The following is a 25,409-nucleotide window of genomic DNA, read 5'->3' as shown; positions in this document are numbered from 1 at the left end:
CCTCTGCCCCCCACCCCCCACCCCCAACACAGACCTACGGCAGCATCTCCAGTTTTGTCAGCTTCCCCAAATTAAAGGAAAACTGCTTTGTCTTTTCTTTACTAGTCCAAAGGAGTCGGTCGCTTTGCAGGACGGAAAAGAAGTGACTCTAAACTGGAAGGGATTTCTCTTTATCTTCTATACACAACCCCCATCCTTCTCCAGAGCAATTTGCCATCGCCCGCAATACATAATTGACTTGCTAATATATTTGCTCCCCACAAGCCATTGCAGTGATCAGGTTGGAGAGGGATTTCCAGCAAGTGCTGGCCTGCTCCCGAAAAAAACCCCTCAGAGGATTTCCCGACCACTAAAATCCTCCAAGGGAAAGGGGGAAAAACAATAAGCAAGTTCTGATGTCTTGTCATCCAAACCACTCCTTTGTCCGATGGTGAAGCCAACTACTGGCCTAGCTGTATTTTCACCCCACGCAGAATGCAAAAAAAGGGACTGACCTGCATGGCTTTGATGCTCAAAGCTTCCTCTCTCTCTCTCTCTCTCTTTTTTTTGTGGTGGCATCACTTTCAAGCTGTTTCGCAAGAGCAATAACACAACGCTAGCCGCTACCAAGTCCATTGCTGGATGCCAAGGAAATAGCCATGAGAGGAAAGACTGGTATGCTGGCTTGGACTCCGTCCTGGACCCGTGTGGGTTTTTCAACGTAGCTTTTCTGTCTTCTTCTATCAAGTTGGCAGAAGAGAATCCCACTCGCAGCTCTTAGCTGGGACACCAAGGATTGCCCTCTTCTCTTGGTGGACTTGCCTGCCTGCATCTCATTCCCTAGCTAAAATGGGCCACTTTCATTCTGCTGAATGGTTGGAGTACGAGATGTCATCGGGATAACCAATCCATTCTCCTGCTTCTTCACTGCCTAACCACGGAATGCAGTTTTTCCCAGTGACCCAGCGCTCATTAAGCTTTGCCATGCCAGCCAAGCAGACCTTAGCCAAACAGAGGCAATTCACAAAAAGGCACGATTTGAAGGCATCAAGAATCCTCCCAAGCCAGATGGGATTTGAGGTGGGCAGGAAGGCTCCCTTCCCCTCCTCCTCTCGTGCCCCCCCCCCCAAATTCTGCAGCACCCCAGGCCCAACCCAGATATTGATCTCAGAGTACCTACAAGAGCACTGGCCTCTTTCATGTCTTACTCTTCTGAGTAATTAACTGTACCAGAGGATTCGTTTTTTTTAACAGGAGGAAAGCAAAGGGGACTATTGTTTTTTTTATTGATTGATTTGCTGCATTCTAATTTATTTCTCTGACTTGAGCAAGGAGACGAGGGTGGGAGAATCTCAATTTCTTTTTAAGTTATTTTTGTCATATTTTTGTAAATTTGGCAGAAATGCAATAAAATTATATTTCAACAAAAGGAATAAAAGTGGGGTAGGGCAGGGCTGACACCAGCAACTTCTTCAGCATTTCTTTACACAAGGGCCTTGTGTGATAACTTTTGCTACAGAGGATACATTATAAAAAGGTTGAGGGGATCATTTATTTCATTTATATGTGGCCCATCTCACTGGATGGCTAATCTGAAACCTATCAAATGTGGTTTATTTATTATATGGAGCGTTATTTAATGGTGACTTTACAAGTGCCACTCACTTTTGGCTGGTCCACCAAAAATGCTGTGCCAAACTTAAGCCACATTACTGCTTAAGTGCCGTGTGTAAAAGCAACCACTGCCTTAACATTAGTAAGGCTTCAGGGAGGCTTTAAAAATAGTTTCCTGAAGTTTAATTTGATTATATGTGTGCAGAGAATATGAGAATGTGTATATATGTGAATCTATATACATATGCATGTGCCTTCCGAGTCCTAGTGACTGCCTGAAGTAGTCCTTGCAGTTTTCTTGGCAAGGATTTTTGGAAGTGATTTGCCATTGTCTCCTTCTTAGGGCTGAGAAGAGTGATGGGCCCAAGATTGCCCAGTTCGCTTTGTGCCTAAGATGGCACTACAACAGTCTCCCATTTTTTTAGCCTAGAGTCCTTAGCCACTGCACCAAACTGGCTCTTTTAGAAATACAACCATGTGTTAATTCCGTGTTACTGGAGTTATACTTTGCAACTGCTTAAAATAGCCTTTGGTGACTCTGATCCAGCTAAAAGTAATCTGGCTTCATATCTTGGGCTAAGCAAGGGATCTTTTTTAGGGTACATTTTGAACTTTGAGAATATGGCATGTGTTCTCACAAAATCTCTTTGGGGAAGAGGCTGCCTGCTCACAAAATGGTTGACATGAGGGATGCAAGTCCTTCATGCAAAGGAAATTTCCCATCTTTTCTGCTGGAGCTGGTACTTTGCAAGCCTGTCGTTCATTTCCTTAATTAAAGGGTTTCCTAAAAATTGTCCGATGACCCATAGAATTTTATGGGTTCTGTGAAAAGTGGTTGAGGTGTACACGGACGATCCTAGAGGTAACACCGTGGATCATTTTGTTAAAATATGGCCAGATTCTAGGTTTCAACTGCAAAATTTTTTTTTGCTATCATCTACTGGTTATCTGTGTTTACAGCCCTAATCCAGCAATCCTATCTTCAGTATCAGAGATTTGTCAGATTTTGGGAGCAACAGACACAAATCGATTCACCATTTTGATTATGTTCTATCAAACTCAAGTGTTGACTTTTAGCAACCACACAGACAAATCTTCCAGAATTATGTGCCCCGAAACTGACTCTTCATGTCTTTATTCATTCATTTGGGTTCACTCTACGTAAACTCCATTCCTATTTAACAGACACCTGGGTTTAGCTGACCCCCCTTTCCTTTCATTAGTCTACACAGCTATAGCAACCTGGTTCATGTATTTTGTTGAGTCAAAACCAAACCACTCCTATTATGGCAAGGTTAAATTAATGCACAACAACCAAACAAGAAAACGAAGTCATGAGTTGCCCCGCCACCCCAAATCTGATGTTCTCTCTCTGTAATTTGAAACTAGGTTCCTGTTGACTTTACACTATGTAATCTTACAGCTATGAATCAGGCAGGCTAGGGTTCCAGTTCCACAGTCACATATTGCCATAACTGACAAAGTTGACGTATTGACCATATATTAGAAAGGCACAGCTTGAGTTTTCAGACCACGTGAAGTCCTTATACATATAAAATTCCAATCAAATTAAATTAAGTAAAAAAGATTACTTTTACTTCTACATTTAGAATTTAGAAATAGAGTAGTTTCCAGTGGGACAGAATCCACTAAAACCAAATTATTTTTCCTAGATTACAAAGTATTGCACATGCATAATTTGAAATGCATCAATATAGTTTGCAGAATTCATCAAAATACATCATCATTTGACTTGGTGCACGATGGGAACTAGGCTCATTAGGAATTCCCCCCCCCCTCCCCAATCTGTATTAAAGATGATGCTAATTTATTACTTGGCAATGAGAACAATTGCTGCTTTTCACTGTAAAAACCTAGCAGCGATTACAACTATCACACCCAAAAAAATTATAAGGTGAAAAACGTCTATTAAAAGAATTAGGGAGTTTCAGCTGTTGAGAAAGGGCGACATAAAAAGGATGCATTTTTAAACAGAGCTAAAACATACCAGAGCTCGGAGTCCTGGGTGCAATTTGATTTTTTTAAATCCCACCATTATTATTTTATAAGGTGGCTAACATACAATTACCTTTCTTCAATTTTCCCACAACGACCCAGTGAGGTGAATTGATCTGAGACTGACTGGCCAAAAGTCACCCATGCCTAAGGTGGGATTAGAACTCAGCTTCCCAGCACCTTAACCGCTACAGGAAAATGCCTAAATAAGAGATAGCCCACAGGCCTCATGCCAACTCAGACACCAATCACATCCACACCATCCTGTGACAGCTTATGTCGGGGGTGGGGAACTATGGCTCTTTTATGACTCGTGGACTTCGACTCCCAGAGTTCCTGAGCCAGGGCTGGCTTACGAATTCTGGGAGTTGAAGTCCACGAGTCATAAAAGGGCCATAGTTCCCCACCTCTGCCTTATGTGAATAAGCCATTATAGCTAATTCACCAAATCCACACATTCATCATACATACATTCCTCACTTTTTTATATATATATATATATAATTGTCCCTAAACTAAGTCAATCTGCTTTGATGCCCAGGCGTGATGTTGCTGCAAAAAGACCAAGGGTGTGGTCACACAGCTTGCTTGCTAAAACAGCCAAAGGATATTGGCAGAGAATCACTTCTGTAGCAGCATGTCAGTTACTGAAAATAGCCAGTCACTATTTCATTTGCCTGAGAAATCAGAACAGTTTTCTTCATTTGTTAGGTTCCCAGCTGACTTAAGGACAGGCGACCATAGCGAGAGGCTGCCAATCAGAAGAGGTGACTGTAGCCCAATAGACAATTACTTAGAATAAGGCATCTCATGCCACCTTGGCTTAAAATGTTAAAGCACCTCATTGCACAAAAGTGGGGTAGGAAACCGTTCTGCTTTCAAATCTATGTTCCCTCTGGATAAAAACTGTTGTGGGCCATGGAACAGGATGAAGGAGTGGTTGGGTCCAGAGCTATTTAAAAAAGTGGGGACTAGAAGCGTGCAGAATTATTTATAATTATTTTGACCTTAAAGACATTCCAACCTTAGAATGAGTAGTCTGCACTATACCACTCTTACCAAGAGTGTTTCCAACTTCAAATCAGATTTCAATCATTTTCAAAATCAACACTTGGAGGCTGATCTTGAAATCCAACATCCAACAGATGCATGTACTCTTAACACACACACCTCTCTCTTTCAAGCAGCTGGCTGGAGGACAGGACACTGACCCCTTTACCAGGGAGCTGATTTCTTGCACAAGGGGTTTGCAACTAATCTCAGAACTGCAGGCAGCTCTAGAGGGCGGATGTTGCTCACCCTTGCCCTGGAGTTTCTAATAGAGTTGTTTTTTTTAAAAAACAAGAACTCGTCCAAAGTGATGAGAAATATCCCGCTTTATTCTACTTGAAAAGTTGCACAGAACTGGTCCATCCAAAGAGTGGTGCAAAAGAGATGCCGGGCAAGCCCAAGTGGGTTTTTGCTTGCAATCTATGACCGATGTGCTAATGAGTTTCCTGGGGTGAGGGGGAGCCAGAGGGTGGGGTGGGGGAGGAGGAGGAGGCAGGCCAAAGAAGGTAACATGATAACACAACATTTGCCAGCAAACTGGGTACAATCTTCGCCAGAGATCATCAGGTGCAGAGAGACCACCGCAAACAACCTGATCCCCCCCACCGTTGCTGGAGAACAGAAAATGGTATGCAAGTAGGAACACACCTGGAGAAGGATGGGTAAGAAGAAAGCCCACCCACCCCTTGCGAGTTCCTCCTGTTATCGAAACAAATGTAAGTCATGACACACACTGGGTAGTTGTACAGTAATTGTGAGATGGAAATTCTCAATAATATGAACAGAGGACACAATGGGGAGGGGGTGCCGTCAGCATGAACTGAGCTCTCTCTCGAGAGGTCAGCTCATTTTTCAAAAAGAAGGGGTAGCCACAAAAGTGGAATTTTTTTTCATTTTTTTTTTAAAAAAAGCACTGATCACAGATTAAACATCATTATTTTCTGACTCTGAACATGAGAGCGCGAGCGAGCGCACGCATAAATAATACAAAACAAAAATGGAAAAAGAAACCTCCCCCCCCACCCCAAAAATAAATACAATTGGCTTCTACAAAGTCAGAAACGGGATAGGCTGCATGATGGAGGGCGGGAGGAAGAGACAGGGAAGAAGGCAGAGGGCTGACGGAAGTGTGCATGTGTGTGTATGTACATGTGCGTGCCTGTGTACACACTAAAAGACACACAGAAAAAAAATAAAACCCACACAGGAAGCGCCTGTAAATTTTAACACAGAAGACTGGAGAGAATTTTAAGTGTCCTCATTCATATCTTGGCTGTCTGTCCGGGCAATTTTGCGAGGTGGGGCAGAGTTTTCACCTTCTATTTCCACTTGCTCAGGATCTCTTTTCTTTGCTGCATTCTAACAGGAGGGGGGGGGGGGAGAAAAAAAGACAAGAAAAATTAGATTTGCTTGACTCCCTCTTGCTTCAAGTCCCCAAGTCTTTTCTCGGGGTTTTTTGAAGTTGGATTCTCTCCCAAAGCAAACATCAGATACCAATTTTGCTTCCAGCAGACTTCTAACAGGGCAAACAAGCAAGCAAAAAGTGGTACTGCCAGAAGCCGCTTATTATCTATCCCAGGGGTAGGCAACCTCGGCTCTTTTATGACTCGTGGACTATGCTGGCTCAGGAATTCTGGGAATTGAAGTCCACGAGTCATAAAAGAGCCAAGGTTGCCTACCCCTGATCTATCCCAAGTGAGATTCCACTAGAGCAGTGGTGGCGATCCTATGGCACGCGTGCCAGAGGCGGCACTCAGAGCCCTCTCTGTGGGCACGCGCGGCATGCCCCGGAGATGGCAACCGTCCCTCCTCAGCCAGCCGCCCGCTAACTCGCCGAGGTCCCACATGGCCTGATGTATCCCAGCACCCATGCGCTCACTGGCCTCTGTGTGGGGGGGCCAATGGTGTCAGGCAGCAGTCGCCCCGGCCCCTGCCTCACCTTGCCCTGTGACAATGGCACTCCCGCCCTGCCTCGCCTCACCCCACAGGACAAGCCTCCTGCCCACCGCCCCACCTGCCAGAGACCCCCTGGATCGCCCCCAACCCTGCCCCCACATGCGTCCCTCCCCGTGAGCAACATCGAGGTGATCATGCCCACCTTGGCCACACCCACCCAGTCTGCCATGACCACCACAGTCACGCCCACCCAGTGGGCCACACCCACCTGGCACCCAGTGACAAATAAGTGGGTTTTGGGTTGCAGTTTGGGCACTCGGTCTCTAAAAGGTTCACCATCACTGCACTAGAGTTATGGATCTATAAGTTGTTTTTAATCCGCTGTCCTCCCTATACTGTTTCTCACACACACACACACACACACACACACACAATGGTACTTGGCAACAATTTTCACAAAACCCCTACCTTTTTGTCCCACTGCTGATGTAGGTAACGCAAGAGTATATTTGTCTTTTCTGTGACAATTACTGTTGAAGAAAGGCAAGGAAAAAAACTGATCAGTACAGAATGAAACAAATCCACAAGAAAGCACTGCAGGGTTCTGGATTTTGCTGACTGCAGGGTTATGGGAGAGGGAGGCTGCCTGCTTGGAGACAGAGAGCTTAAACCAAACGCAGAGAGGAGCTGTCACTCAGCGGGGACAGCTCACATTTCACATGCAGAAAGTCACAGGTTTGATCCCTGGAGATCGTATCTCCAGCCAAAAGAAAATGATTTCCACAGGATCTTAAGTGGCTTGTATAAATCAGGGAAGGTGCAATTCTGGCTACAGAACAACTGGTTCCATCAGGAGTAGGAGGCCTTTAGCCTTATTCAGGACTAAATAATGAAACTACAGGTAGTCCTCAACTTAACAACCATTCATTTAGTGCCCAATGTTACAATGAGAACTGGTTTGTTATAGTGGTTAAGGCAGGGGTTCCCAACCAGAGGTGTGAGACGATATTCTAGGGGGTGCGAAAACTTGGGCTTTCAAAATTATAGTGTTATATGCATAATCCGTTGCCGTTATTTTGAATTTTTGTAAGGGGTGCGAGAATATATCAGAAGCATTCTAGGGGTGCGGGGTATAGAAAAGGTTGGGAACCGCTGGGTTAAAGGGTTGTCCTAGAAACGAGGAGTTTGGTCCTCTCCTAAGCATGAAAGCCAGCTTGGGTGATTTGGGGCCAGTGATTCTCTCAGTCCAACCCACCTTGCAGGGTGGTTCTTATGCGGAAAGGAGGGAGGGAGGGAGGGAGGGAGGGAGGGAAGGAAGGAAGGAAGGAAGGAAGGAAGGAAGGAAGGAAGGAAACAGGAGGCAGCAGCACTATATACACTCCTTTGAGTTTTACAAAAAAATAGGCAAAATATAAATCTCCTAGTTTAAACCAAAGCTCCTTCTCTCTAGTGCAGGGGTAGGCAACCTTGGCTCTTTTATGACTCTTGGACTTCAACTCCCAGAATTCCTGAGCCAGCCTGGCTCAGCTTGGAAACCTCTCCCTTTCCCCTCAGCATGGCTGGCTCAGGAATTCTGAGAGTTGAAGTCCACGAGTCATAAAAGAGCCAAGGTTGCCTACCCCTGCGTCTAATCCCACTGGTTGTTTATCAACCAGATGTCTTGGCGAGAAACCCATCGACAAAGGCGTACAATAAATATCTTGCTTATTGTTTGTCCCCAACATCTGGCCTATTATAATACCATAACCCTGTGCATCTGCACATGACACGTGGGGAGGAGGGGAAACTTCCAAACAATTCAGGCAAGGGTGTTGACACCACCGCTCGACATTCAAGGTAGCTGAGAATCAGATGACCAAGAATCCTGACCTACTGCCTGCTACCTACTCCCACGGACCACAGCCGCCTCCCCTCACTTGTAGCTCTCCCTGTTGCTGAAGCCCAGTTTAAGGCTACCGTGTGTTGCTATTTTTTGCTCCAGATGCTATTCTTTCTTAGCTTTAGTGAAGCTACAGGGCATTAAGGCACAACAATTGCAGATGTGTACTGGCTTCCCAAGCAAGAGAGCTCAGATAATCCAATTTTGGAGGGCTTTTTCAGATGGATTTTACTTCTCCCGTTCCTGCCTTCTCTACAGAGCCTGGGAAGGAATCTTTGCTCCCTTTGCCATTTTGCCCAATGGATTGAGGCTGGGCACAAGAAAGAGGGAGCTTGTTCCTTCTTTCAGAAGAGTGGAAAGGAAATATACTATCGAGTCATTTCCTGTGAACAATCGAACACAAACTTTCCGGGCTGCTTAGGAATTCTAAGAGTAGTAATCCCAATTTAGATTCAGGGCATCCAGTCCTAAGGAAAGCTATCTAAAACCTGTCACCTGTTGGAATTCGTCAAGAATTTCTGAATCTGGCTGGCCTCCATTTGGTCCCGAAAGATATATATTACCGATCCAAGTATACCAGAAACGGCCCAACCCCCAAAATGGCCACCCCGACCTAATTCTGAGGTAATATCACATACATTAGAAATGACTTCAGGACTGGAATGCTTTGACCAGGAGTCCTCAAACTTGGCCACTTTAAGACTTGTGGACTTCAACTCCCAGAATTCCCCAGCCAGCCATGCTGAAAGTCCTGTATAGTCAAAGCCAGGACTTGTGGACTTCAACTGGGGAAGTCCAGTTGGCTGGCTGGGGAATTCTGGGAGTTGAAGTCCACAAGTCTTAAAGTGGCCAAGTTTGAAGATCCCTGGCTTTGGCTATACAGGACTTACAGTTGTTCATTGAGTGGCCATTCAAAATTACAAAGGCACTGAAAAAAGGTGATTTATGGTCATTGCAGCATCCCCAGGGTCAGATGATCAAAATTCAGGCGCTTGGCAACGGGCATGTATTTACAACAGTTGCAGTGTGCCAGGATCCATTTTATGACTTTTCTTGCCACAGTTGTTCCCTCGCTGACTTTGCTTGTCAGGGGGTCGCCAAAGGGGATCACGTGACCCCAGGCATAGTGCAGCCATCATAAACACGAGTCAGTTGCCAAACATCTGAATTTTGATCATGTGACCATGAGGATGCTGCAACGGTCATTAAGTGTGAAAAACGGTCATAAGTCACTTTTTTTCAGTACTGTTGTAACTGAACGGTTACTAAATGAACTGTTGTAAGTTGAGGACTACCTGGATTCCCCTCAGAGCAGAGGCCCCACCTTTTGGGCATCAGGGACAGGTTCCATGGAGAGAGGTTTTGCCACGGACCAGATGGTGTGTGTGTGGTTTTGTGTGCTGCCTGCATCCCACGGATGGGGCTTTGCTTGTTTGTGTGGACCGGTTGCATCCCATCCTATCATCCTAAGGTGATAGGATGGGATGCTCTGAGGGAGGGGTCCCCAACCCCCGGTCCATGGACCGGTACTGGTTGCTGGCATGCCACGGCCTGGTACCAGTCCATGGACCGGGGGTTGGGAACCCTTGCCTCAGAGCATCCCATCATACCACCTTAGGATGATAGGATGGGATGCCATTCTCAAGAGTGCTCTTGTGTGTTGTAGATGCAGCCTGCTTCCAGGTTTACTCAAGAACAAGCTTCAAAAGAGGGCAGGAGAAGAGTTAAGAGCAGAGAAGGTATAATGCTCACTCTAAATAGAACCCAAGATGTGCAACGGCACATGTACGATTATGGCTTCAAAACAGTTCTTTCTGCCTCCACTGCATAAAGCAATTGCTCAGCAGAGTTTGAAAAATAGACCTTCACAGTGAAATTTAAACTGGAATCTGGTTTATAAGGTACTCTGAGGACAAAAAAGCACTATGATCTTCATACTGTATTTGCTGCATGGCTCGTGGAAACGTCCAGATCATTCTCTTATCCACATAAGGCCTCTGGGGAGCTGTACAGAGATAGTCTTGAAGAAAGTACATGGCAGCTATTAGAAAAATATAAGCTTACTCAAAAAGACAAGGAGAGGCAAGAAAGAAATTCAAAATTGGCTCACTCTCTTGGGCATAAGAGAGAGGGAAGGAAAAACACTGGCAAGCATTTGTGTCTATATGTGTGAATCAGTCTTGACTCCTGATGACTGCCCTAGATAAATCCCTTGGGTTTTCTTAGCAAGATTTCAGAAGCGGTTTGCCATTGTCTGCTTCTTAGGGCTGAGAGTCATGACTGGCCCAAGGTCACCCAGCTGTTTTGTGCCTAAGGCGAGACTAAAACTCACAATTTCTCGGTTTCTAGCTTGGTGTATTAACCACTAGACCAAACTAGCTCTTTTATTATCCGTAACTGACAGTGAACAATCAACTGAAATCAAAATTATCCACTGTTCTCGGACCAGCTGCGTTTCTATTATCATAGCCTACATCAACATGGTTGAGACACATACATACAAACCAGTATTTCTCGTGGTGTCTATTTCCTGACCTAGTCTACTTTGAAGGACTGAGAGACATTTTCAGATGATGTCTCACCCTGTACACAAAAGCCTCAAAGAATATAATCTGTGCCTACGAGTTTCAAGATGCAGAATGTACCTTTCGCACTAGAGCACTGCCTCAACTTACTCAACAACAATCACTTGCTATTTTTGGAGTCAGGGCTTGGAGAAGATGGTGGCCACTTAATCCCAGGCACCTTTGGAGATGTGATTTGTGGCAGCAGAACGGCACCGAGCGCCTTACAGCAGGGGGTCTCCAATCTTGGCAACTTTAAAACTTGTGGACTTCAAGTCCCAGAATTCCTCAGCCAGCATAGCTGGCGGGGGAATTCTGAGAGTTGAAATCCACAAGTCTTAAACTTGCCAAGGTTGGAGACCTCTGCCTTACTGACCACATATATGGCTTCTAAAAAATAAATAGTAAGGATCGTCAAAATGATTTGCGCATGAAGTAGCTAGTTATGAATGGCTCATGCCACGAGTGTTTAGACCAGTGGTGGCGAACCTATGGCACGGGTGCCAGAGGCGGCACTCGGAGCCCTCTCTGTGGGCACACGTGTCGTTGCCCCAGCCTCGCCTCCCCCCGCGACCCCCTTTTCTCCAGCAGCTCCCCTGAAGGAGAGTCGCCCTCAAGCACGGCCCACATGGAGCAGCGCAGCCAAGGACATGGCAGCCAGGCAGCGTAGACAAGACTCTGCCCTCACGCCCCATCATGCAGTTGATGCTGCAGGACGCGGGCAGAGGGTGTGGCCGCCATAGCGCTGCTGGGCTGCCTGGGCGATGTGCGGCGGGCCCTGGAGGCGGTGAGTGGTCTTCTGGGCGGGCGGGGCGGGGGATGGAGGAGCAGAGCGGGGCAGAGCAGAGAGGTGGAGCGGGGCCGGGGCCAGTTTTTGGGCACTCGGTCTCTAAAAGGTTCGCCATCACTGGTTTAGACACTTCAGTCTTTATATCTTGCAAATGTAGACTAACAATGCAGTTGTGCTGGGCAGAAGTGCTGCAGTGAATGGGTTACTAAGAGCAAGAAGTATGCTGTGGGGGCCATCAGCCTAATTATTCCAGCTTGCGGGGTCCAGAAGAGCCTTCTCTGCTGTCGCACCTGCCCTGTGGAGCATCTTGCCCCCAAGAGTGAGGTCAGCTTCAACCCTCCCGACCTGCCATAATAGCCTAAAAGCCATGGCTGTGCTGGTTGGCTTGGAGCTCCAATGGGAGAGGGTCACAGTGGAGGTGGTTGATTGATTAGCAACAGATTCCACTTCCCTTGCCATCCTGCTCTGCCCCCCCCATCTTCTAATTGGACCGCAGTGTTTGGCTTTTGTATTAGCTTATCTATGTTTTTAGTTTATGTAGGTTTTTTTTTATCTTTTATGATTGTAAACTGCCCAGAATTACCTTGAGGTAAGATGGGCGGCCTATACATTTTATAAACAAATAAGAGGAAAGCCATGCTTAAGAATTTTCCTTGGTAACAGAGTTAATGCAGATATAGGTGGCAGATGAGGAGGAGGAGGAGGAAAGGGATAGAAAAGGCTGGGGGGGGGGAAACTGATGAGTGATCTACTCTATTGTTATTGTTGCTTCTTAATTGATATTTTAATAATTTTAACTTATTGCAACCCGCTCAAAATCTTTTCAGTTAGGCAAGTTATAAAAACGGTGCTATAATTATGTATCAAATCAGAGGTGACAGTTGAGATAAAATTGGGGGGAGGCAGGTGAACAGCACATGGACACTTGGGAAAACAAATGGGGAGCACCAATCCAGCTGTACTCATCCTGTAAAACTACTTCCAAAATGCCTGCAGGTTTTACTTTGGATAACTGAAGTTGATCCTAAATGCTTCGGCCAAACTTCTACAGCAGAGGTCGGCAACCTTGGCTCTTTTCTGATTTGTGGACTTCAACTCCCAGAATTCCTGAGCCAACCATTCTGGCTCAGGAATTCTGGGAGTTGAAGTCCACGAGTCATAAAAGAGCCAAGGTTGCCTACCCCTGTTCTACAGTAAGATTAAATGTGCAGATTTGAAGTAAAGCATTTTTTTTTCATTTCCTGCACATCCCTATCCAGACAAACTGGATCAAAAAAGGGTTACAAGGATGATCAGGGAACTGAAAATTAAGTTTCATGAAAAGAGACTGAAGGAAATTATTATATTTCACCTTCAGAAAGAAATGGAAGAGGTAAATGAGAAGGTGTCACAGTTCTGTTTTTATCACCCCAAAGGGGAAGAAAAAGAAGTCAAGGAATAATGGCTGTAAATCACAGAAACATTTTTAGAAAATATTTTCTACAAATAAGAGTTTACCAACTAAACTAAACATCACCACGATGTAAAAAAAGATGTTGAGACTCTAGAAAGAGTGCAGAGAAGAGCAACAAAAATGATCAGGGGCCTGGTGGCTAAAACATAAGCCGAAGCCAATTTTGGGGATGTATTTTAGCAGCTAAAACTCTTGGCTTATCCACAAGTTTCTATGACAAGTTATGTTGCCATTTTGGTGACAGACCTTGTTAGCCTAGTGAAAAGAAGGACTAGGGGCGACAGGATAGCAGTGTTCCAATATCTCAGGGGCTGCCACAAAGAAGAGGGAGTCAAGCTATTCTCCAAAGCGCCTGAAGGCAGGACGAGAAGCAACGGATGGAAACTAATCAAGGAGAGAAGCAACCTAGAACTAAGGAGAAACTTCCTGACAGTTAGAACAATTAACCGGTGGAACAACCTGCCTCCAGAAGCGGTGAATGCTCCAACACTGGAAGTTTTTAAGAAGAGACTGGACAGCCATTTGTCTGAAATGGTATAGGGCAGTGGTAGCGAACCTATGGCATGCGTGCCAGAGGCGGCACTCAGAGCCCTCTCTGTTGGCACGCACCACCAGCAGCAGGTGCCTCAGGCCATCACTGCCGCCCGGAGCAGGAGCCCCGCCCAGCACAAAGCAGGTGAAGCGGCCAACTAGCAAGCTCGAGTAGAGGTGGTAGAGCAGAGGTCACCAACCATTGTTGATTGGTGGACTGGAAGAAAAGGGAGGGGGAAGCATTTTGCATGCGTGCACGGGGCCGCGAGCACACACGTACTGCAAATGGGGCGAGGCTAGTGCCTGCGTGATACTCACTAGCCCTGCCCCGTTTTTGCATAGTGCAGCGTCTTGTATTTGCACCCCACGGCATGGCCATTTTTGTGCCTTGCAGCACGGTGGCCCATTTTTGCGTGCCAGAGGCGGCACTAAGAGGCACCTCCCTGCCCCCCCCCATGAGGGCACCACAATGCTGATGCGGCCCTGGCACTTTGCGATAAATAAGTGGGTTTGGGGTTGCGGTTTGGGCACTCGGTCTCTAAAAGGTTTGCCATCACTGGTATAGGGTTTCCTGTCTGAGCAGGGGGTTGGACTAGAACAGCGGTTCTCAACCTATGGGTCGTGACCCCATTTGGGGTCGATCGACCATTTCACAGGGGTCACCAAGCAAGGCTGTCCGCCATTTTCCCCCCCTTTTCTGGCGGGTGCCTTACCTCCCTTGAGCTGGGCCAGCTGGTGGTCGGCCTGCTCCGTCTCTGCCGCTTGCCAGCTACGCCTCGGCCAGCGCAGGGGGCGGAACCACGCATGCGTGGCACTCCCGGGCAGGGAACGTCCTCGACTTACGACCGGTTGGGTAGTCCTTGACGTACGACCGGTTTAGTCCTCAACTTACGACCGGTTTAGTCCTCGACTTACGACCAGTTGGGGGTCGCGGCATTAAAAAGGTTGAGAACCACTGGACTAGAAGACCTCCAAGGTCTCTTCCAAATATTCTATTCTATTCTATTCTATTCTATTCTATTCTATTCTATTCATTATTAATAGAACTGCCAAGTTTCTCTTAGGCTCAGCAGCCATTTGTTTTGCTTTAATGTGAATTATAGTACTAGGCTTGAGGAGGTTGGCTAAAATGGCCATGCCCAGTCTAGTGATTTTGTGCTGTGAGAAAGTCAGTCATGCTGGACATCCATCTTGATATTTTGGCAAATTTCAATACTATCAATGAAATAATATTTTGCTGGAGCAACTCAGGGCGGGGGGTAGCATTAGAAAATTGAATAAGAGAATGCTGGTGTTTTAAAAAATAAATCATGAGGATCAATAAAAAAATACTCATGCAAGACTTAATGACAAATAGGCTCCAGGACCCCTAAGGTCCATCTTACTCATCTCTACTAGCCCAGGAGCTGCATCCAGCCCCCACATTGAGTCACACTGTTAAATAAAAATCAACTGATCTGTGCATTCTAAAATACAATGTAATATTTTAAAACTGACAGTGCACCCATTTTTTGATATGGTCCTCTTGCTGCAGTCCTTTGACATACCCCAGCTTAAGTGATGTAGCTTGAAAACTCTGGACTAATTTATAAGAAGACTAAACAACCCGTGACCAGTTGGGTCATCATTTCAGAAACAGAAAAAGAGATTAACATCCTGGAGGCTTGATGTAGCTGACCAACTTCTGGCAACCAATAGTGGACTGATCTACTCAGACTCCAGCAGACTGGGGGGACTGCGCTGTGATGGCGCAGTGGTTACAATGCTGTGTTGCAGGCTGACTTTGCCCACAGCCAGGAGTTCAATCCTGACCGGCTCGAGGTTGATTCAGCCTTCCATCCTTCCAAGGTCAGTAAAATGAGGACTGCAGTATTGCAGGCTAATTCTGGTGACTGCCAGGGGTTCGATCCTCACCAGCTCAAGGTTGATTCAGCCTTCCATCATTCCGCGGTCGGTAAGAGGACCCAGATTGTTGCGGGCAAGATGCTGACTCTGTAAACTACTTAAAGAGGGCTGTAAAAGCACTGTGAAGCGGTATCTAAGTTTAAGTGCTGTTGCTATTGCTACAAAAGCTTTGGATGGTTGCATGGCATCACAGCAGTATTGAAGCGACCACAAATTTGCCAAATTTCAATCCCACACAAGTCACAGTTCCTGGATTTGGGACACATTCTATAAGGTAACCTAGTTGAGAGGCCTTTGTTCAAAAATGGTTGCTCAGTGATGCACTGTTTTGCCCGGTTAAAGGTTACAGACGCAAGAGTTTCAGTAGTATATAGCAATAGCACTTAGACTTTTATACTGCTTCACAGTGCTTTACAGCCCTCTCTAAGCAGTTTACAAAGTCAGCATATTGCCTCCAACAATCTGGTCATTTTACTGACCGCGGAAAGATGGAAGGTTGAGTCAACCTTGAGCTGGTGAGAATCAAACTCCTGGCAGTCAGCAGAATTAGCCTGCAATACTGCATTCTAATCACTGGCCCACCACGGCTATATAGATATAGATATGGATGATTTAACTTAGAAGATATACAAAGAATTGACAGCAGGTACTGATGACACATCCTTGAATTTCTTATATCTTGTTCATGTAAGGCTGCACAAGGTTGAAATAATCCTAATTCTATCCCATAATTTTAACCCAATTAAGATGGTTGGTGTCAACTGCCTATTTTATGCATTTTCTGTCTTTTACAGAAAGTTTTTCCATATTTATGCATATTTAGCATATCCAATTTCATAAAGATCATATAAACGTATTTCTAGCAAAGAAATAGTAAAATAACGCTTCTATATGCAATCCAAATCTATCTCATACTGCTAAATAATAGATTGTAATGAACTATCTATGTTTCAACATAACTATAAGGTTGAAAGAAGAATCAACTATTTCAGAAGAGTTCTGGATTAAAAACTGAAGTTTTGATCTGACTCTGTATAAAAAGGTACAAGTTACCTATATTTTTAATTGTTTAGACATATAAAATACACAAATTTCCTTTATACATATACAGTAACAAGTTTCCATGGACAGTGGGCAGGAATAACAAAAGCAGGAATAGGGACTTACTCTGTTCTGATGGATATTCCCGTGTTGGAAGATAAACTGAAGGTCTTCTGTTCTGTAAATAATTTTTTTTTAAAAAAATAAAAAGTTATGTTGTGTGTAAGAGGCTGTTCAGTCCCCTTATTGTTAAGCATTTAAACTGCAATTGTAATTGAATATTTTTTTATAAAATAAGAAAAAGATAACTTTCCAAACAGATCATCCGACATCATGTCCTAATGAAAGCTGACTTAATGCTTATTATTTGCTGGAATTCTCCAAAGGGTGCAGAATCTGTCAGGTCCCAGTTAGATTCAGAAAGCTATTCCTTTGCTCCCAAATAAGTATAGGTTGACCGTTTAATGTATTTATTAGATGTATATCCCACTTCTCATACAAGAGAGCAAAAGGCAAGGTATATACCACTGTCCTCCCTGTCCCTGCTAGCTTAAGAAAATGACTGACTCAGTTACTTAGTGGGCTTCCATCACTAAGAATGAACAAAAATCTGGGTTCCCTGTTTCTAATCCAATACCTTAATCACCACCACAGTCTCTCAACAGCATTGGACAACTATGGAAGTTAAACAGACTCTGCTTCTAGATCAGCGATGGCAAACCTACGATATACATATCAAAGGTGACATTGCCACAATGTTTTTGGTGACACACCAACATGCACTAAACACCCGACAACTATTCTCAAAAGCAGGCCCCATTCTCAAGCGATTTTCGAAGGCTGCACAAGAATAGGTTGTGCTCTCTTGTGGCTTTCAAACCCTCCAGAAGTCACATAAGAGGACCGTGTTCTTGTGCCGCCTCCAAAAATTACGTGAGAATGGGGTGTACTTTCGCACAATTTTCACAGGCTGCACAGGACCTGGAAGAACATTTTTCTAAAGCCGCTTCAAAAACAAAGGTCTTGTGCAATCTGGAGTTGAGTAAGCCGCAGGGGCAAAGGGAACACCATCTAGAAAGTAAGGCTAATTCCTGGGGACCACACACGACAGGACTGTATTTTTTGCTAAATAAATGAATATGTAGAGAATTATTTCTCTTTTCTTCAGGGTGGGGTGTGTGTGTGTGTGCAGCACACCAGCAGAGTCAAGTTAGGTATTTCCTGAATTTTTGACATACCAACCCCCAAAAGTCTGCCATCACTGTTCTAGATCAGGGATCTGCAACCTTGACAACTTTAAGACTTATGGACTTCAGCTCCCAGAATTCTGGCTGAGGAATTCTGGGAGCTGAAGTCCACAAGTCTTAAAAGTTGTCAAGGTTGCATACCCCTCTTCTAGATAGTTAAAGTAAGACCTGGCCTGACTGTTGAAGAAAGGCATTCAATAGTTTTGTTCCATATAACAAAAGCATTCATTTGTTTTGTTACATATACAGATAATCCTCCACTTACAACCATTCCTGTAGTGAATGTTCGAAGTTCCAGTGGCACTAAAAAAGTTATGATTGTTTTTCACACTTATGACCACTGCAGCATCCCCACAGTCACGTGATCACAATTCGGACACTTGGCAACTGGCATGTACTTATGACGGTTGCAATGTCCTGGGATCATGTGATCCCCTTTTGTGACATTCTGACAAGCAAAGTCAATGGAGAAGCCAAATTCACTTAATTTAACAACTGCAACGTTTCACTTAACAACTGTGGCAAGAAAATTCATAATAGGAGGCAAAACTCACTTAACAACTGTCTTGCTTAGCAATGGAAATTTGGGGCTTACTTGTAGTGCACTGAGGACTACCTTATTTTCTTCCTTTTCTTTCTCACATTTTTCTTTTTCTTTAAACACGTTTGAAGCAGACTGTTGGACAGTGACAAATTGCTTAAAATATTTAACAGTATCTTTCTACTGGAAAGTGTTCTGACCCATTGTACCTGGATGGAAAATTCCAGATTGATAGAAATTCAAGATTTTAGCCTGTGTCAAGTACAGTTTTCTTCTGCTACTCCCCTGATCAACTCCATCAAAAGTTCTACTTCCATTCACCTGTTATCTAGAAGTATGAAACACATTTTAGCTAACGGTTTCCCCTTTCTAGTCATTTCTGACTGTAAAACGGCAATTCTCACCTCTGTTTCTTAGCTAAGGGAGCCAACATTGTCCAAAGACACTTCAGTGGTCGTGTGGCCAGCATGACTATATACTGAAGCACACAGAATGCTGTTACTTTCCCATCAAAATGGTACCTATTGATCTGCTTGCATGCTTTTGAACTGCTATGTGTGCAGGAGCTGGGATAAGTAACAATAGCTCACTCCTTTGCGTGTCGCGCGGGTCTCAAATCCCTGCTGTCAGCTTTCCAGCTGACAAAGTCAGCATCTTTAACTGCTGAGCTATCATGCCGCCCCTCTGAAATACCCTTTATCCAAGTTCTATTACAAGTAGCCTTCATTTAGCAACAATGGGAACCGGCAACTCGGTCTTTAAGCAAAGTGGTCACTAAATAAAACCACAAACCTGCACCTATTCTCAGCTTTTTTTTTTTGCTTTATAGACCTGCAAAGGCCAAAAATGCGAGGACTGGTCACAAAGTTACTTTTCCATCTCCACTGTGACTGTGAACAACTGCTAAACAAGGCAGTGGCTAAACAAGGACTAACAGTTGTAATTAATTTACTAATATTTTCTTTTGGGAGTTTTTCTTTCTTTTTAATGTATTGCAATATGAGACTGATATAGATTCAGAATTTACAAAAATAGATGAATTATATGAACACACAGAAAGAAAAAGGAGCCACTATCAAAAAGATTATAGCTATGACAGTTTAAAAATAAGTTAATCCTTTAAAATATCACCAAATTCTTTCTTATTGTAACAACCTATCATGTGGGATTTTTTTTAAAGTATTTAGAAAAAGGAACGAAAGGTAACCAGCTATTAATACACCTTTCTTCACTTTCCTGTAACACATATAGAATTAGATCTGCGAAATTAAATCTTTCAGAGATTTTTCTGCTATCAGCATCTACTACTAACTCTACTCAAGACGAGGATTAGCCAGCATACATTAACAAAAATAATGCAGGGTATAAACATGGGCATGGATAATTAAGTCTCTGAGACTGATGTGCATTTATTGATTCATGTTGTCCTCAATTGCCATTATCTGTTTTTTATTACCTTGTTTATTTGTATTGAGTTTTTCTTACCCTGGTTTGGCCACTCAGAGTCACTATTGCAAGATAGGTACCTATATTAATCAATTAAATATATAAATAATCCTTGATCTGCAGGAAACCTCCAGCCCCAAGAATCAAGAAAATGCCCACATTTTGGAATCAACTGTTGGTTTTTTGCAAGAAAGAACGAAAAGGGATTAAGCTAGGGACCCTACAGCATTGCCATAAAACTTTTGGCCAGCTATGAATGCCACTCTCATGAATTTACAACCAAAGGGACAAAGATACTTACCGATGCTTTGCATACAGAATCTGCATGGAATCGGCTGAAGTTGCTTTTGTTATAAACTGGCAATCCTTTCAGAAAGTCAGCCTAGAAAAAAGAAATTCCAATCACAGGCAAGTAAACTAGATCTCCCAGATCTAAGGTAATGCCCCTCTGATCCCAGATGGGCCACACCATATTTTTAGCAATCAGCAGTGCATATTTCCTTTCAAAAATGGAAATTTTTCCTTTAGCAGTTACCTTTCACCATCTAATTTCCTTTGATCTCCCATCTTTATAGCTCTCTCTAAATAAATCTGTGCTACATAGGACAAACAAGCCATCTGTTTCATACTGATAGGTAACTCCTTAACTTGCATAAGCATGGGGCTCCAACCTTTCTCCATCCATAATAGACAAGGGGAAAGGAGCACAAATGGAACAGTAATCAAAGCCATATTCTTAAAACCTGAGGCTAAAACGGAGTCCTCTATCTGTACTAAAACGGAGTCCTCTATCTGTACTTTGAACAGAGTCTAGACAGCCAACAGTCTGAGATGCTCTCATTTGGATTCCTGAACTGAGCAGGGTTGGATGCCATGGCCTAAACGCGCTTCCTAGTTTGGGGACTGAATTAAGTACCGGTAGTCTTCGACTTACAACAACTCATTTGGTGACCGTTCAAAGCTGCAATGGCTGGAGTGACTTAGGACTGTTTTTCACACTTACGACCATTGCAGCATCCTCATGGTCACGTGATCAAAATTCAGACACTTGGCAACGGTCTCATAATTAGGAAGATCTGGGGTCACGTGATCATCTTTTGTGCCCTTCCGATCAGCAAAATCAATGACAAAGCCAGATTCACTTAGCAGCAATTCGCTTAACAACTGGGGCAAGAAGGGTCGTAAAATGGAGCAAAACTCACTTAACAAATGTTTCGCTTAACCACAAAAATGTGGGGGCTCAACTGAGGTCGTAAGTCGAGGACTACCTGTACAGTAGCCTAGCAGAGGGTACTGAGCCTCCCCACAAGCTCCCCCTCCCCACAGTCACCCCCAAAGGCAGAGGGAAGCTGGAGGAGGAACACCTCCTCCTTAAGCTTATCCGGGCGATGTTCAACCCAAGCAAGGTCTCTGGACCTTTCCTGATCCACGGCTGAAATCTAACCTCCCCACCCCACCCACCCGGCAACCCCATCTTCCCACTTCAAGCGTTTCCAGGGCCCTCCTGGCAAACCTTCCAGCCCCCTCCCTCAGAAACCTACATACATACCTACATACATACATACCTACATACCTACATACCTACATACATACCTACCTACCTACATACATACCGACATACATACATAAATACATACATACCTACATACATACATACCTACATACATAAATACATACATACCTACATACATACATAAATACATACATACCTACATACATACCCACATACATAAATACATAAATACATACATACCTACATACCTACATACATAAATACATACATACCTACATACCTACATACCTACCTACCTACCTACCTACCTACATACCTACATACATAAATACATACATACCTACATACACACACACACACACACACACTCCTCTAGGCCTCCTCCCATGGTGGGGTCCCGGCCAAGCCCTCACGCACGCACCCCAAACCACGCACCAGCCCCCCCCCGATAAGGCCCTCCTCCCTGAAAAACCTTCTCGGCGCATGCCAGGCGTCTGGCGGCCCTTCCTCCCCATCCGAGAGCCCCAGGCCGGCCCACCCCCGGCATCCTCCCGCCCCTGCACAGCGCCTGGCACTCATTGCGCCCGGTTTAAGACCACCACCCGGCACGCCCCCTCCCCCGGGGAGCCCTGCCTCCTCCCTGAAGGGGAGGGGACGCAAAGCCGGCGGGGGGGCTGCTTCCCTATCTAGGGTTGGGAGTGCCCACCTACCATTTTCCCCCACCAGGCACCTCCTCACCAACTTCTCATCGTCGTCGTCGTCGTCCTTCTCCTCCTCCTCCTCCTCCTCCTGGGTTCCCTGCTCGGCGACGCCCATCAGAAAGGCCATTGGTCGGCTTATGGCGGAAACTGAGTTCCGATTGATTCATATCGACGTCGCTCCGAAAGGAGTACCCACCCTTTCTCTCTCTCTCTCTCTCGCCCTCCGGTGAACTACGGAAGGGGAAAGGAGAAAAGACGGAAATAATCCCCGGATGAGATGGGCTTCCTCGGTGGCTTCATGGGAAATGTAGTCCGTCTAGGAAAGGGAATCGTTCTTTTTCCTAAACCCAACCTTCCCCAAATCTTAAGTGCTTATCGCGGGCCTCGTTTGAGATGCCTGGGAGTTGCAGTTCAATGGATTTGAAGGATATATTTGGGTAAAACTGGAGGCGTCTTTCGCGGTCCGTTCAGGCTTGTCAATTTCCAGAGGCATTTTCTGATTACTGTTGAAAATAGATATTGAAATCTAACTCTACAGATACACGTTGCAGTGAGCTTGGTAATGGCCACCAGTTTAGATGATTTAAAACAGGACTAGAAACACGTACAGAATTTAGTTTACCAATGGCTATGAATTCTGATAGTTAGAAAGGACTTTCAGAGTCAGACAATAGGTAAAATACCGTATTTTCTAGGAAACTGGGAAAGGGCTATTATTCTCCAGTCTGTCTACTTAGACTGCACAATTCCAGGATGCATCTTGTAACAAGTTATTTACTTATCATATTGGTATATATTGCCACCTATTTTCACCCAGGCCTTTGGGGAGGAAGAATGAGATTAATCACACTTGCCTTTATAATATTTTATTGATTGCAGTTACATAGGTGTGCAGACTTTTCTAGATAAACAGCCTGTAGCCAATTTTGATTATTCTTAGAAAACTAAGCAAGGATGGACTTGGTTAGCACTTAGATTACTACTAGAAATCCCAGAACTGTAGATTAGATTGGGAACCAAAAACAGCAGACGCAGGTAATCCTCAACTTATTCAGCCCAAAATTTCTGTGGCTAAGTGAGACAGTTAGGTGAGTTTTATCCAATTTCGTGACCTTTTTTGACAGTCGGTAAGTTGTTAAGTTAGTAATAGGGTTGTTAAGTGAATCTGGCTTTCCCCATTGATTTTGCTTGTCAGAAAGTTGCAGAAAGTGATCATGTTACCCCAGGATACTGCAAACGTCATAAATATGAGCCAATTGTCAAGTGTCTGAATTTTGATCATGCGATCACTTATGACCATTACAGTGGTCATAAGTGTGAAAAATGGCCATAAGTCGCTTTTCCAGTTAATATGTTTCAGAGCAGGTATTTTTCAGATCACACATCTTGTCTTAGATACTCCTTGACTAATGACCACAATTTATCACAAAGCTTGTTGCTAAGCAAGACAGCTGTTAAGTGAGTTTTGCCCCATTTTATGACCTTGCTTGCCACAGTTGTTAAGAGAATCACTGCAATTGTTATGTTAGTAACATGGTTGTTAAATGAATCTGGCTTCTATTTTAAGTTGTTGGCTTTAGGCTCCAAGGTCTTATAGAGCAGGGGTGTCAAACTCGCAACGTCACATGACGTGCCGTGACGTATCACGACTTTTTTTGCCATTGCCGGCAATGGGGTGGGCACAGTTTCGCTATGATGCATCTGGCCCACAGGCCAGCAGTTTGATAACCCTGTCTTAGAGGATTCTTTATTGAATATATGCCTTTAAGTCAGTGTTGCCTCTTAGTGACATATTCTCTATGATAATCTATATCCCTAACTTGGTCTTTCAGGCCTTCCAGCAGTGCCCCCATTGCCACTGTAACTGAGTTTGTTCCCTTCCTGCTGGTCAATCTCTTCTCTCTACCAGCTTTCCTAACATTAGAGCCTTCTCCAGAGTTGGTTCTTCAATAAGGATAATATTTGTAGCTCAGGATTGAACTGGGAGTCCTTGGTGCTCTCTGAGCTTGGTTGATTTCTTGCAGATGTTTCATTACCCAAACTAGGTAACATCTTTAGTGCAGAAGGGAGAAAGGTTTGCCCTCTGTTTATACAGAGAGACTTGCCTTGTCAGTAAGAGTGGTAAGAGTGTTGTTTTCTTCTTGGTGGATCTTTGAGTAGGCTGTTGTCTGTTGTGTGACCTTGTGGTTCTTTGATTGGGGTATTGTTTATTGCTTGATTGTCTAGTACAGGGGTAGGCAACCTTAGCTCTTTTATGACTCGTGGACTTCAACTTCCAGAATTCCTGAGCCAGCCATGCTGGCTCAGGAATTCTGGGAGTTGAAGTCCACGAGTCATAAAAGAGCCAAGGTTGCAATCCTGGTGTTAATTTTGTTGTAAACTGCTTTGGATATTTTTACAAAAAAGATAGATAAGTCATGATTATAAGAGCTACTCTGGGAGGAAGGCCAGTGTAAAAAAAAATAAAACCATCAAATGAGGAAAGAATCTGCTATATAAGGGAGACAGTTACATCTCAGCTGTAATTGCTTCTCAAAATTGCCTTTTATTTTAAATGCATCATTCTAAATATTTTTACAAAAAAAGTCCCCATGTAAATGGAGAAAATAAATCTAAGAAAACTAAATGGAGGCTGCATTCCTTCTCACTCTCTTTTAGGTGTGACTAGGGTCAACTCCATTCCTCTCTTTGCCTAATCCACTCAGACCCAAATTGACCCTTCCTGCTCCCTGCAATCCCATCGAAATGAAACAAAAGCTTTCTCATCAGCTCACAAGTATCCCCCAAGAACAGCCTTAATAAGGGAACTGCAACATATGTAGTAGCAAGGTGAGAAATTCCTTAACATTCCATCCTCATTCAGCCTGATTATCTCAACATTACATCTCCTTAACAAGGGTCTTGCCCAAGACTTGTCCTGAAAAGGCCACTTTATCTAACAATCTAGGTACATAGACAAGGACCTGCCTACTACCCCCAAACTGATCCTTAGTACTTCCCACCTTGTAGCCTTCAACTTCTATAAAAAGCTTTGCTTTCCCCTTAGTCGCGCGGATCCGAGAAGGCTTGGACTCCGACTGGTCGGCCCAGGGGGAGGAGACAGAAGCAGGCCTTGAGACGGTTGAATGGGAGGAGTTTGACTCTGTTTCGCCCGAGGACGTGGACAGGGTCCTGGGGAGGCTCAATGCAACCACATGTTTGTTGGATCCATGTCCCTCCTGGCTGGTACTGGCAGCTCGGGGG

At 44.4% G+C, this 25,409-nt stretch overlaps 1 protein-coding gene across 1 annotated transcript; it reads right to left on the bottom strand.

Annotated features, from left to right (window-relative positions):
- Nucleotides 1-5,143: 5,143 nt before the first annotated feature.
- Nucleotides 5,144-22,281, bottom strand: DDA1 (DET1 and DDB1 associated 1). The gene is made up of 5 exons (XM_015809995.1): nucleotides 22,176-22,281; nucleotides 20,254-20,334; nucleotides 16,845-16,896; nucleotides 7,024-7,085; nucleotides 5,144-6,018 (listed from the first exon to the last, which is right to left on the bottom strand). The coding sequence occupies exons 1-5, from the start codon at nucleotides 22,176-22,178 to the stop codon at nucleotides 5,908-5,910; spliced, it is 309 nt and encodes a 102-aa protein (XP_015665481.1). The 5' UTR covers nucleotides 22,179-22,281; the 3' UTR covers nucleotides 5,144-5,907.
- Between the last annotated feature and the right edge of the window lie 3,128 nt (nucleotides 22,282-25,409).

Source organism: Protobothrops mucrosquamatus, unplaced genomic scaffold (genome assembly GCF_001527695.2).
Source record: "Protobothrops mucrosquamatus isolate PMUCROS unplaced genomic scaffold, P.Mucros_1.0 scaffold6, whole genome shotgun sequence".
Taxonomy (NCBI): Eukaryota; Metazoa; Chordata; class Lepidosauria; order Squamata; family Viperidae; genus Protobothrops; species Protobothrops mucrosquamatus.
The sequence above is the reverse complement of the archived record's forward strand: the minus strand, read 5'-3'. Positions and strand labels throughout refer to the sequence as shown.

Coding starts and splice junctions, on each gene's coding strand:
- DDA1 (XM_015809995.1), bottom strand. Junction 16,897..20,253: donor ATTCTGTATGCAAAGCATCG/GTAAGTATCTTT, acceptor AATTATTTACAG/AACAGAAGACCTTCAGTTTA. Junction 6,019..7,023: donor ATCAGCAGTGGGACAAAAAG/GTAGGGGTTTTG, acceptor CCCTCCTGTTAG/AATGCAGCAAAGAAAAGAGA.